The sequence below is a fragment of the Aquila chrysaetos genome, chromosome 4 (genome assembly GCF_900496995.4).
Source record: "Aquila chrysaetos chrysaetos chromosome 4, bAquChr1.4, whole genome shotgun sequence".
Classification (NCBI taxonomy): Eukaryota; Metazoa; Chordata; class Aves; order Accipitriformes; family Accipitridae; genus Aquila; species Aquila chrysaetos.
The window spans coordinates 35124852-35138417 of NC_044007.1; the positions used below are offsets into that span (position 1 = coordinate 35124852).

Consider the following 13566-nt stretch of genomic DNA (forward strand, 5'->3'; position numbering starts at 1 on the left):
GTCAAACAAGTTTGACATCTTCAGGTGTAACAAAGGAATCATATCCTCAATCAAGAAGGTCACTTGATTTGCTTTTACACAGTTATTTATTCTGACAAGGAAGCCAGAGTAATGCAAAGGCTAAATGTCACATTAAAATAATTTTTAAAAAAATGACTGATGTTTCTCAAAAAAATAATTAGAAAAACATCAATAATTTGGTATTATTTTGGTGAGATCATTCTTAGATTAATTCTGCTGCTCTATTTTATTAACATTCTTATTAATGACATGGAAGAGGACATAAAAGTATTACCCATGAAGTTTACAGAAGACACAGACACCAGGAAACTGATAAATAATGAAGACAATAGATCATCAATACAAGCTGATCCAAATCACCTGCTAAGAAAGATGCAAGTATAATTATCCATGTGCAGCGCAGCACAATGTAAGATTCTATATTGAAAGACGGTTAACAGAGCCTGGCCATGCAGGATTGGGACTGGAAAAGGTTGGTGGATCAGGAGCAAGAGAGGCAACTGAGCATGAGCTCCCAGTCTGTTGCTGTTGTTCAGAGATGTTAATATAATCCTTAGATTTATCAACAGGAAAGATTAAGCAAGAGTACATGGGAGTCTGTTTTATCTGGTTTTGGCACTAGTGCAACCACTTCTGGAATAAAATACAGTGTCCATAAATCAGGGATTTAAAATGAAAAAAACCTTAAGGGGAAGTCCCATGAAGAGCTGCAAGAATGATTAAAACATATCTTATAATGAAAGATTGAATGTAAAAATATCTGACACATTAAATCACTTTCTGTAAGTACACTTTATAAAATAGTTTCCCAAGCTAACAGGCAAACGTGTAAGAAGATCCAACAGCTGGACAGATTTAGATAAAAGTCATCTTTTAACTTGCTTTTAATGATATTAATTAAATGTAACATCAGTTTTCAGATGCTGAGTTTTTGGAACTGTCACTGAATAGTTCAATAATGAGCGTTTTGTCAAGATGATACCCTCTAGTTCAGCAGGAAGCTTATATTCTGTTTTGTGCGGATCAAAGTAGATGTTCACAGTGGTTTTGTAATCTGCAAATCTGTAATACAGCTGATATCAGCCCTTTAACCTTTCAAATCTCACAGATATGACTCCTATCTAGGGTAACACAAAGCTGTCAGGCTTGTGAATGTTGAGTGAGCATGCACAGAATTTTAGCCTGAATTGGAATTTTTTGTTTGGCTCTGGTTAAAATAAGTGGCTAGAAATAGTCCTTATTTTTCCTACATTCCATCGAAACCAATGACGGTTTGGAGCTGAGGGAGTCTTCACTTTAAGAAACCAAGTAGAGCACCTAAACAGCAGTTTACTGACCTTCTAGAATAATCAGGATAAGGATTGTGAACCTTTAGCTTGTTATCAGGAAAGGTGGAAAAATGATGAGATATTGTACAGTAGCTGCTGTTTGTTTACTGATACTATAGGTCATCTGGGAACTGTCCCTCTGCTTCATTTGGAGCACCCTAATTGCGTTATTCTTATTATCAGCATTTCAATAAGGGAGGAAGGTAGAATTTAGGAACTCATTTTTAATATAATGGTATTTTAAGATATATGTAGATGTATGTGTTTTTTTCAAAGATGTCTTCCATATGTGTCTAAAAATTTGCCCTCATAGAATAAATTTCATACATGCTTATTTCTTTAAAATGCTGAAATGAGTAAAAATCCTAAAACAGTTAAAGCAGAAAGGAGTAGCCTACTGGCCTATCAGGCTGAGGGAAAGACTTAGTACAGAATGACTGTTAACATTGCCTGGAGACTTTTCTTTTTCGTTTTTAGTATCACCTTTCAACTTCAGAAAAATAGTAGCCTATTCTGCCAGTGCTCCTGGACTGAGCTTAGTAGTGTGCTGCAGTTACGCAGTGGCTGCGTAACCTAAGAGTGCGCAGTTACTGAGGAGAAACTAGATTAGTGTACTTCTCTTTATCCCAAACACTTCTAAATGTTGAGAGACTTCAGAATTCTAGGGCTGCACTGGGGAATTATTTTGTTTTAGTCAGTAATTGCAATTGCTTTATAGTCATCCTGACAAATGATTTTGTTGTGGTTTGAAAGTAAATCTGCCTTCGATCCTTCATAGAAGATTAAAAATATATTTTTAAAGTAATATAAAGGGAAAAGAACTCTCTCATGAAAAGAGAATGAGAAAACATGTTTTTGGAATGCAAAAATTAATCTATAACATTTATTGAGCACTTTCATGAGATTATCCAAAAGTGCTGTATAAAATTGTGCTGTGCTTTTTCCAAGTTTCCAGTGATAATGCATTAAGAACATAGATACAGAATGTAAGATTTTCAGTTCTTCTTTCCATGTATCTAAATCAAAGCCATTTCTCACATCTGAATGAAACATAAACTTTAATTTGGATTAATAACTTTAAACAACTTTATTTACAGAAAAGTCTGCAGCAGCTGTTTTAGTAATCAAATTCATGTTTCATATTTTCTGTGAATCTGTTACATCCTTAAGAGTGTCATCTGTGCAATATGTTAGTTATAGGAACAGTATTGTTCTCTAGATATCTCTAGATATCCCCATTTCTGGCATTATACTTGAAAAATATCAGCACATACATCTTACGCCACACATATAAATGTGTTTATGTACTTCTTTTCTAATGTTCAAAAATCAGTTTAAAATCATTTCAGAACTCATAAGAAAGAGTCATGGTTTTATCAAGGTGAAAACATGCATAAAGCATGATGACAAACTCACCATTGGTCAGCTGCTCCAAAATAGCTGTCTGTTTGCAGGCATTTACCCTAATAAATGAGACGTAAATCATCCTTTTTTCACTGACAATTAGGCACCTTCAAATTACCTTATATTTACCACAGTGTGAAGTGTGCACAGAGACACTTGACCACAAACCAGTACTAGCTGTTGTTTCTAATTGCTTGTTAGCAGCCTCTAGCCCCTGTCTCAGCGTGCATGCTGCTGTCCCACCTTGATTATGGGCTAATTTGAGATTGTCTTGGATTTGGGTAAAAAAGGAGAACTGAATTGCAAAAAATACCATTGTAGTGTATATTCATGAATACACATTTTATTTGCCTGATACGCGTCCATGTGTTGCTAGGTCGGGTACAAGCCCAGACACAAGTGTTCTACTATATTGTCATTTTTTTCATTTTGTAGGTAAAGATTTTTAAGCCATACAGAGCGTTTATCCTGTTTTTTACCTGTATCTAAAATCATTACGTTTTGCTCAATGTTACCCAGTGTGCTTCTACTCTCACCTCTTTGCTCATTTAACATCCATTTAGTAAGGGATATAACTACCATGATGTTAGAAAAATAGATCAGTATTTGCCTGACCCTAAAAAAAACCTCTGAGCAAGAACTTTATGCTAAATTTAATAGGCATTCCTAATGCAATGGGATTACAAGACTAGTCTCGATACTTCCTGGCACTACATTTTAGGAAAATAACTTTCTTCCCTCCACAAATGAAAACTAATCATATGGTTATATTTTTAGCTACGTAAGTGTCTGACTTACTAGAAGCTGAAAGGGCAGTTTTTAAGCAGGACTGGAGTTTTTCTACTACAGCTTCTTTAGTGCACCTGTTCTGGTCACTCTTGGACTGTTCAGACTAATTTTGGCTTTTGCTATTTTAAGCCCTTGCAGGACACTAAAGTCGTATTTATGGCACTTGTCTTAAAGCGTTAAATGCTCATTTCATAGGTGTCTACAAAACAGGTAGTAGTTTGCTGCATAATAACCATGTGCTCCACAAATATTGTTTGATCTTTTTTTAGTACATCAGGAAATTCTGCTTTGAGCCGAAAGTTGTAGTTAATCAGAAGAGGAAACAAAATGCACATAGCAAGCCAAAGGAGATGAGATTTACTTTTTTGTATAAGGCATAGATCATTATCATAAACAGTTAACACATTTTTCTTTGATCTTCAGATAAAATCAACAACCCAATTCTTAAGGTGTCACTTTCTCCTGTCTTTGTAGATGAGATTTCTTGATTCAGACTATATCCCCTAGGTTTTTTAGCCTAATTTATCTAATGTTATTGTGGTGAGATTGTTATACCTAACCTGACTGACAGATGCATCAATAGAGAAGTCCCCTCCCCCTCCACCAAGCTTATTTCTGTAATACTGTGCACTAATGATACCGAGTTGCTGTTTGAGCTGCAGTCCTAACTTGCCATTCAGCCAAAAGCTGTCTTGCAGCTATCAGGATGCTGTTTCAGGACATATTTCAGGTAATGAATGAGTTCCTGGCTCCTGTGAAGTCCCCATAGATCCAAATTTTTCTTCAGTAGTAATAAATCAACTTAATTTCCATGGATGTCATTTTCAAATATGCAAAGCATTAGACGGCCAAATCCCAGTGAATTTTAACAGTATTAGGCAATGATCTCCTTCAGTTCCTTGCAATTCCTGGTGCAGTATAACTATAAAATCTTTAGGTGCAATCCCAAACTGTAAGGGAGCTATTGACCTGATTTTGATCAAACAGGGAGTCCCTATTAGAATCATAGAATCATGGAATGGTTTGGGCTGGAAGGGACAGTTAAAGATCATCTAGTCCACCCCCCCTGCCATGGGCAGGGACATCTTTCACTAGATTAGGTTGCTCAGAGCCCCATCCAACCTGACTTTGAACACTTCCAGTGGTGGGGCATCCACAACTTCTCTGAGCACTCTGTTCTAGTGGCTCAGCACTGGAAAGAAAGATGCTGAACCCAAATCTTAGGGGAAATTAATAGTGTAATCATACTTTGTGTAGAGAGGTATGTAATATTAGCATGTACGTACTATTCTTGTTTGTCATGAGAGTCAGGGATTTTTTTTGCAAAAGAAGTTGTTAAATGGCAGGTTCACTCTAAGGGTGTTGACAATGACATTCCAAGACAGCAAAACTGAGAGATTCTCAAAGTAGCTGTTGTTTCAAGTAAAACAAATTCTATTGCTCGAAGTCTTCCAATATGGCTTTCATGCATAAATTTCACAGTTGCCAAGTGCATTTGGTGAGAATCCTGATGGAAACTTGGATTTCCTTCACAGTAGAAAAGCACAGCAGTACCCAGCACAATTGTGACCATGCAGAAAGAAAGAAATTAACCTTGAGTTACACACTACTACAACAGCAAGGCTGCTTACAGTGCTGTGGTCAGAAACGTAACCATATCTGGAGCCATGCTTTCCTTTTATGCTTGTTCTCTGTCACCAGGTGTCTCATATTCTTTGGCACATAGTGGCTCACTTCCAGTAAGAAGGAAGGAACATGGTTCCACTTCTGTTCTGTGACCCAGTGGTTAAAACATACCACTGGTAAGTGGGAACTTGTTTTTCAAAATCCCTTTGACTAAGGTGACCTTAAACCTAGTCTTCAATTTCCTAGTGAATATTTTAGACATTCTGCTTGCTGTTAAGTAAAATGTGAATGTTGCTGCCAATACCATTACCCCTATGGCAACATTTAACTAGCATCCTGATAGTCCCAATCATTGTTTGAACTTGAACGCCTAGTTCCTCAGCATGTGAACAGATACTTCTGAATAGGTGCAAAGGGAACTTTATGGATAGAGGTGCTGGTTGGGTTTAGACTCCCCAGAGATTTAAGGAGTACTTGCCATAATATATTTTGTGACTTTTTCAAGAACTTAGCAGTACACATCTGGCCTGCCATCTTAACTACTGTGTGAAGGTGTGTTCTGGTAGAAAGTGTTTAATGAGACTGTTTCAGGGTAAGAGCATGTGATATAGTAATGACACAAGTACTGTTCAACAGCTTCCCAGTTACACTGCTGCAGCAAATTAATAATAGCAAGTTCTTACACCTTAGCATTCCAGAAATTATATAGCTAATCTTAGCATTGTCATGAAGCATAATGAACTTCTGCAAGGCATGCCTTATGTGGAAAGCGAAAAAAATTATGTCATTTCTAATGAAATATTTACCTTCTTATGCAAGCCAGTGATCCTTACATATCTCAGAAGATAGCTTTCTGCAGAGATTTTTTGCTGGGCTTTTTTGTGATTTAGGAAAGTATTGTCTGAGTGAAGAGTTTTTCTGTTTCTACTTAGAGTAAATGTGCAACCTTAAAATATAAGCGTATACAAATATTTGTGAAAATATGTTGTAGTAAACCAAATACGTTAAGAGGAGAACAGAAGAGAATTTCCATCTGTTCAGGACATTATTTCAAGTTGCTCATTAGAAAGCATCCGTGTTTTAAAAAATTTATCCAAAATTGCTGAAAAGAATTAAAAAATTCCTTCTCTGGCTTCACAGAAAGACTAAAGTTATGTAATGATTAAGTTTTCTAACCAAGTTTAGCTCTAGCTAGGAAGGGAAGGAGTATTTTGACTTTTCATTTCTTCAGTACATAGGTCTGTAAGATAAGCGTCAGAGTAAATCAAAACAAGTTTAATTTTACAGGTGTGAAATTGTTTTTTAATCTGTAATGGAAACTTTGCTAGGTATGTTAGTGCAATGGTAAGTAACTTTTTTTTTCTCCCTTTGGTTATGAAAAAAAGGGTATTCTTTTCATAAAACACATTGTTATGTCTGTTTCGAAATGGGTTGGAATTAGAGAAGGAACCTACTGTAAGGATGAAAATCAGTGCTCCGGCTTTCCTAAAGCAGTTCAAGTTCTTTGTTTTACTTTATTTTAAGCTGATATTGTTTTTGTGTTCATGGGTTTGTTTTCATTTGTTTATGCAGTCGTATTTGTCAGATGGTTTAATCTCAGTGTGATTAAGAACAGTGTAATAATATACTCTCGCCTGTATTTATCCAGCTCATTTTCACAATATCATTGAGATGTTATTCAGCTCACCTGAATACCAAGGATAATGGCTATGTTTAAGGAGCAGAGTCTGTATTTTTAATAATTAGGTAATCTTTCAGAGCAAGGTCAAGACGAGTAGAAATTATAAAGTCAGGTCATGCTCATTGCTGTGCAGTGTGGAAGGTTGCGTTAATTCTGATATCTTTATTTTATTTTCAGGGCCCTAACTCAGTCATGATCGCACTGGTAATGCTGTTGAATATTGGTTTAGCCATTCTTTTTGTCCATTTTCTAACTTGATTGGAATTAGGAAAGGTAAGAAAGGTCTTGTTTTCATATAAAATCACCATATCCACCCCACCTCAAATGATAAAGATTTAATTTCTTTGCATACTTTTAATGTTCCCTACTTTAATTTTAGCTATGCCTGAATGTGATTCAACATAGTTATTTAATAATGTAACTGTTTTGACCCTTCAGTGAAGTCATGACAACTAGTGGTGTTAGCCCACAGTTCTCTGCAGTTGTGTCATCAGCCTTTTAAATGGCACCTGTCATACTCAGACACAGGGAAGGAGGCTTGGAATTAGGATGGGACGCAAGAGAGATGAAACTTGGAAAATTCAGCCAGGGGCCCAGATCAGTTTCTCTGCTGATGGCTCGTGGCTTTGGGGTCCTCTGAAAGCTGAAGCAAGCAGCCATGTTGGAAAACAAACAAAATAATCTGCTGAAGCAGCCCCGCCAGTGAAGTGCGTTGGCTTCTCCATCTGTTCCAGCAGAGTGTGACTAAACTGGAAATGTACGGAGCTGCACTTTTTGTTGATGGAAGCTAACAGCTGCCTTACTATTTTACCGTCTGATGTTTTTAGTGGGGAGATGGGAAAACGACTGCCAGAGGAATGTGGTCAGAGGATTCTGTTGCTGTGGAAGTGATTCCAGCGTTCACTCCTATCTCATTAGAAGAAATAGTTAGCAGCATCAGTCACCAGTCTTATTCCATTACCTGCTGCTTTTAACATCTCCTGCAGTGTTCTGGGAGATTGAATTTCATTTGCCTGTGCATGATTCTGTTCATTCGTTGTTTATGAAATTTGATGTATAGCCATAACATAGTGTCTAGTCCAACCTGGAGAAAGCTACCAGTTCTGCCTAGCAGCAGAAGCAGAAAATGAAATCTCTTTTTCTAATCCGAAGATAAAATTCTTGAATTCATTTTCCTAAACTTGAAGAGCCGTTTTGATTTAAGGTTTAGTAAGTAATATACCATGACTGCAAAATTTAGAGATGTTGATATCTTCCTAAAAATGCTCAAATGCTTATGCCGATAGCAAGCAAAATTTTTCATAATAAAAGAATAAGAATCTTAAGTTGATATCAGCACATTCTAAACAGGAGGTGGAATATCAGAATAAGCCAAGAAAGATGAGATATAGGGTTTGCATGTTGACTTTTTTTCGTTTTTTGTTTTTTTTTTTTTAATTCTGGTGCTGTGGTAATTGGTGATTTGAATTACGATGTTTCAACACTGAGGTATTTTGCCAGCAGTGAAAATAAAGTCTTGTCTGAGTGCACATTAATGCCAATGACAGTTAAGCTAGCTAATGCTCATAATAAATTATAATTTTAAATACTAGATTTGTGTTGAATACATTCAGGTAGAGCGTTGAGAAATGTTAAGTGATTGTTTATTGATTTGATGCCTTCCGTGTCTTTAAAGTCCATTTATAATTTTACCTCAGCATTAAAAAAGCGTCAAAATTTTTCATTTGGAAAGTTTGTCTTAAGTAGTTTCACAGCCCTTTGTTCAAATGATGTGGTCATGTTTCTTTTTATGTGCCATTATACTGTAATTGTTGTACCCTATATTAATCAAAAGCATGCTTATTTACTGAAAATATGTGGTGTGATCATTTGGCAAGTAAATATTTTAATTGAAAGCTACAAAAAGCAAAGGGCTTGTATTATGGTTTATTTTATCTCTATTAGAAAACCTTTCATACAATATAGTTTTTGAACCTGTTTGTAAACTTTCTAAGTGTTTGCATGGTTTAATGGGCGACATTTTTACAAGGTACTTTAGCTATCTTTTGATGCAGCATATTAAAGTAACATAGGTATGGACTGAATATTGTGCAGCGAAGCAGCTCTGAGCAGGGCAGTAACACCGTGGTGTTTTTTACAGAAGTATGTTGAGAATCCTGTGTTTTGACCAGTGTGGATAAAGAAGAAAGCAGAAAGAGAGCAAATGAAAATAGAACTTGTATATTTATTTTTTAAAAAAGTTTAAATTGTGTTTTAAATTTAGGAAAGTAATTTTTAAATAAGAACAAAATTTTACAAGTTACTGTGTAAGCCTTGACATAATGGACAAAATGTTCCATCCAACAGTGAAATCAGACCCTGTCTCCTTACATGGAGAGGTAATTTTTGTAACTGACGTATTTAATTCCTATTAAATGTTTATTTAAAATACTTTATGCTCTGGAAATAATGGGTAACAAAGCTTATGAAAATGTTTATAAATTTAAGTAAGCATGTTAGTACCATTTATAAATATGTATGATTTATAAGCTTTTTTAAAACAAAGCTCAAACAAATTGTTGGTATTTTTCTAAAATGTGCACAGCTGTATTTTACATGAAAGGCTATTTATAATTGGTTGTTATACTGTACACTACATTTTGGACAGCACAATGAAGCCTGCCAATGTACTTAATAATGTCATTTTGTCTATTTAAAGTTTCTTGCTGTCAAAGAATGAACTCTTTATCTTTGAGTTTATTTATAATTCTTGACCCAAAATGTACAATGTACAGTTTTCACAACTGTATTTGCTCTAATAAAAATAAGTTGGTTATTAATAGAGTTTCAGACTAGTTTTTCCTGTTTATGAATTACTTTGTTCACTCTGGAAACAATTTTTCTAAGAAATTCAATAAACAAGGAGTGAAGCAGGAAGATGGGTGAAGTCCTGGCCCCTTTGAAATCATTGTGAGTTACTGTTTTCAACAAAACGATTCTGGAAACAATTAAAAGTGAAAAAAAAAGAGAAAAAAAGTCAAGTTTCCTTAGGTGTCTTCTTCTACCTTCTGATACAGGATTTTTGTATCATTATAAATTTAGCATCTTAAATTATATTCCCACTACAGGGATGGTTTAATCAATCATGTTTTAATCAGTGAGTGACTGGTCCATTAACAGCTATTCTTGTAAGTGAATCAACAACTTTTTTAGACTTCCGCCCTTCTCAAGGTCTTCATACATTCAAAATTAGCATGAAGTTTGTGAGCCAATATTCTACATAGAGAAAATTCACCGTTACAACTGTCTTAAAGCCACCACATTTGCTGAACTAGCAAATCAGCTGAGAATTTTATTTTCTATGATTCCAGTTCAGATTACTAGCCAACTGTACTGAAATCCTAATGTTTAGTTGAAAAGGAGAGCAAGTTTTCTTAGTAGTTCCTGTGTAATGGAAACATGTTTTTAGGAAGTAATTGTTACTCTCTTATTCTTTAAAATAACTCTACCAGCATGAAGCTTAACTTTAAGAATTTGTATTTTCTATGCAATAACTCACTCCCTGAAGAAAATTTTTGGCACTTCAAGTAGAGAAAAATACATTCTCAAGAAAAATAAGCAGAAATAACTATAATGCCAGAAAATTTTAAAGTCAAGTTCACTGAGACAACTCTTCTCTGACATTTTGTGATCCACATTGTATAACATGTTCAACAGTGAAAGGAAAGTTGACATTAAATATTTCTTAAGTTCTACAAAGGTGATAATATACTTGGGCATATGTTAATCTTAACAGCAACAAGCAAAGGATTTGCCCAGAAATAGAAGAAAAATAAGTTTTCATAGTCAGCTGAGAAATACGACAGCTTTCCCTGCCCATCAATGTTCATAATTCTCAAAAATCAACATGTACACAGAAATACAACAATTTTTCTATGGTGCCTGAAAGCAGATCTCCTCTGAGATGTTTCTACTGGTGGTTACTATCAGTTGTAAACTTAGAAATGGGTTTATGTGGGAATGCATCTGCTATGCCTGTGGGGAAAAAATACCCATGGACACACAATACAACTTAATGTTCCAAGACTTGCTCTAGCATGGAAAATTTTACGCCACTTAAGTGCAAGGAAATTTTTTCCAAAGCAAAGTAGTTTCTCCTGGCACAGTTGTGGTTTTGCCCACAGATGCCAGTAGGCAGTGAGCTCTCACCTTTGAATTTGAGGTCTGGTTTCTTGGGCAACTCCATTTATCTGATTAAACAATATATATAGTATACACAGAAAGACAGCAAATGAATGATGTTGAGGTGCCAAAGGCTGAAGAAAAAAAATCGTCTGTTATCATTGCTTTTTAGTGTATCTAGTCCTTTCACTACTCAGTATATATAGTCCTTACTTTGCCTTCCTGTCAGAAAAGCAGTAAGGAATGCAGAGTGTGGAATCTTTTGCATTTTCTTTCCAAAAGGAGGGATTCAGTTTAAAAGCAGAAATTTCATGACATATGACTACAACTTGCATTTCAGATACAGATGGATGTTAAAAAAATCATTAATACAACTGAGTGCTGACTTTAAAAGGAGTAAACGCCTCTTTATGAGCATTTGTTTAAAAGTCTTGAAATAGTTATTTACATAACTTCTAATGACACATTACATCTCTATTAAAAGCTCTATTAAGATACAGTTACACAATATTAAAAGATTCTGACAATAATGTGGATGCAACGATACAAGCCTGCAGAAATGTACTGCTCATTGAGCTACAGTAACTTTCTTAGTTGTTACTAATAGAACATGGTTGTGAATTATATCTAAATTATTTTACTCATAGCTCATTTGAACCGTTTGGTCAAGGGAGACAGTTCTATGTACCATTCTCCTATGGAAATGTAATTCAGTAAACAAAGCAAATGAAGAGAAGAGAAATTAAATAAGCCTTCCAGATGAAGTAGTCTTCTCATTCTCTCATTTTAATACTCAGAGAAACAGGAAAAAATAGAAATTATGTTAAGTCTGAGCAAGAAGCTGTGGATGCCAACATGCTGTAGCTGAGCCACCTACAGCATCCATCTCAATTTTTTTTTCTACTGGACGCAGAAACTGCAAAATAAGAGACATTACACCTCCTACCATTGTAGGAGGTAAATATAATTTCCATACACAACATCTTGAAGAAAAACTGTCTATAATGTCAATGGCTTTTAGAATAGGAGGAAAAAGTCAAAACTTCATCTGTCTAAACAGTTTATGTTGTGACCATCACTGTAACAGCTGAACAAATCCCTCACCCCCAGAAAACCAATAACAAAAATGAAGCTGGTAACAGAATTTGTTTAAATCTCTCATGTTTCTTCCTTTTGTTTGCTAGAAAGAGGAAAAAAAAAAAAAAAGCAGGGAACAGATGACTTTTTTTAACCTGATAATCTAAATTTCATCATTTCCATATGTGTTTGTTGCAGCTAAGGTTTTTCACAATCACTTGGGACTGGTTATCTGGGAGATTTTAGGTGCAAAGTGGCAGTATATTGAGTGCCAGTTCTCCAAGAGGAAGGTCTTGAATTTTTTTCAGTGATGGAAAAGAACAGGATTTTCCTTATCACCCTTTAAATAGTTTTGGTTGTATTTTTTCTGGACTTCCACTATTTTTTTAATTACCTTTTATCTTTCACTGCCCACCCAGCCCCCAATGCTAGAAAATTCAACATACTCTCCTTTTCCCCACATGCAGCCATTTGCCCCCACGCTTCCACCACTTACTCCAGTAACACATGCTTTTTCAGTTGGGCATGCTTCTTTAAGCAGCGAGTTTAGCTTTCTATGGCTATGGAAACCATCTCTCTTGCAGTTTGACCTATGCCAAATTGCACGTGTCATGTCACAATTTTAATTTGGTCTGGTTTTCTGCATACTATTGATGCTGGTTTATGCAGCTGTATTCTGATTTCAAATCTATACTCGCTATTTTCAGTGTCAGGATGGTGATTTAAACACAGTATGTGGGAATTGAAGAGAAGAGAAAAGAAAATGACTGAAAACCCTATACACAGAGATTTCTAATGGCTCTTAGTAATTCATAGAAACCAACATAATGCTGTCATCATTGAGAAAAAAAATCTTGTATCAACTGGGTTATGAACTCCACCACAACTGTCCACAGCAAGATTGTGAAAAAGACTGGCCGTACAGCTGAAGCTGATTCTCAACTCAGAAGACCAAGGAGTCCTGCTGAGGGTTGCGATTTACTTGGACGGTGTGGTATGATGATTTCTGGACCTGATATATAAACGTGTGGATTGTTGGACGGAATAAAATATATCCTCTGTTGGAAATTTGGTTTTGCTCACTTGCCTGAGTTTTCATATGTCTTCCTCCATGTTTTATACTGATTAATCAGACAGCTCCATGGAAATTGGGGCACATACATTTAGACAAAGACTAGGTTTTACTTTCGTAAGTGGCTTCAATGTTAATTAAGTAAAGAGCAATAAATGACAGAAAGGTGAATTATAGGCTTTAAGCCATAGGTTTTGAACTCTGCTTTTTTTTATGCTGATTTATCCAAAATTGGAAGAAAATACAGAATGTAGTCAAAGAATAGAATTCCAGGTGTTATCCTTCACTATAATAAAGTGTGCGTTAATCCATCACAGTACCTGAATTCCTTTGAGATCAATACATGAATTTGAGAGAGGAGACATGTCTTTCTCGAATTTCCAAATTGTGGATCACTGAATAGCAGC

At 35.5% G+C, this 13566-nt stretch overlaps 1 protein-coding gene across 5 annotated transcripts in view; it reads left to right on the forward strand.

Moving 5' to 3' along the window:
* The window catches only part of JPH1 (junctophilin 1), a 91369-nt gene extending 78214 nt beyond the window's left edge, over positions 1–13155 (forward strand). The window contains exons 5-6 of one of the 5 annotated variants that reach the window (XM_030012109.2): positions 7027–7122; positions 12795–13155. In XM_030012109.2, coding sequence (XP_029867969.1) covers positions 7027–7107 — 81 coding nt within the window. In that variant the 3' untranslated portion in view covers positions 7108–7122; positions 12795–13155. Of the gene's footprint in view, positions 1–7026; positions 7123–7228; positions 9669–12794 lie in introns of those variants that run through there. The other 4 variants (XM_030012106.2, XM_030012107.2, XM_030012104.2 and 1 more) reach the window with 4 other exon arrangements.
* Positions 13156–13566: the final 411 nt, after the last annotated feature.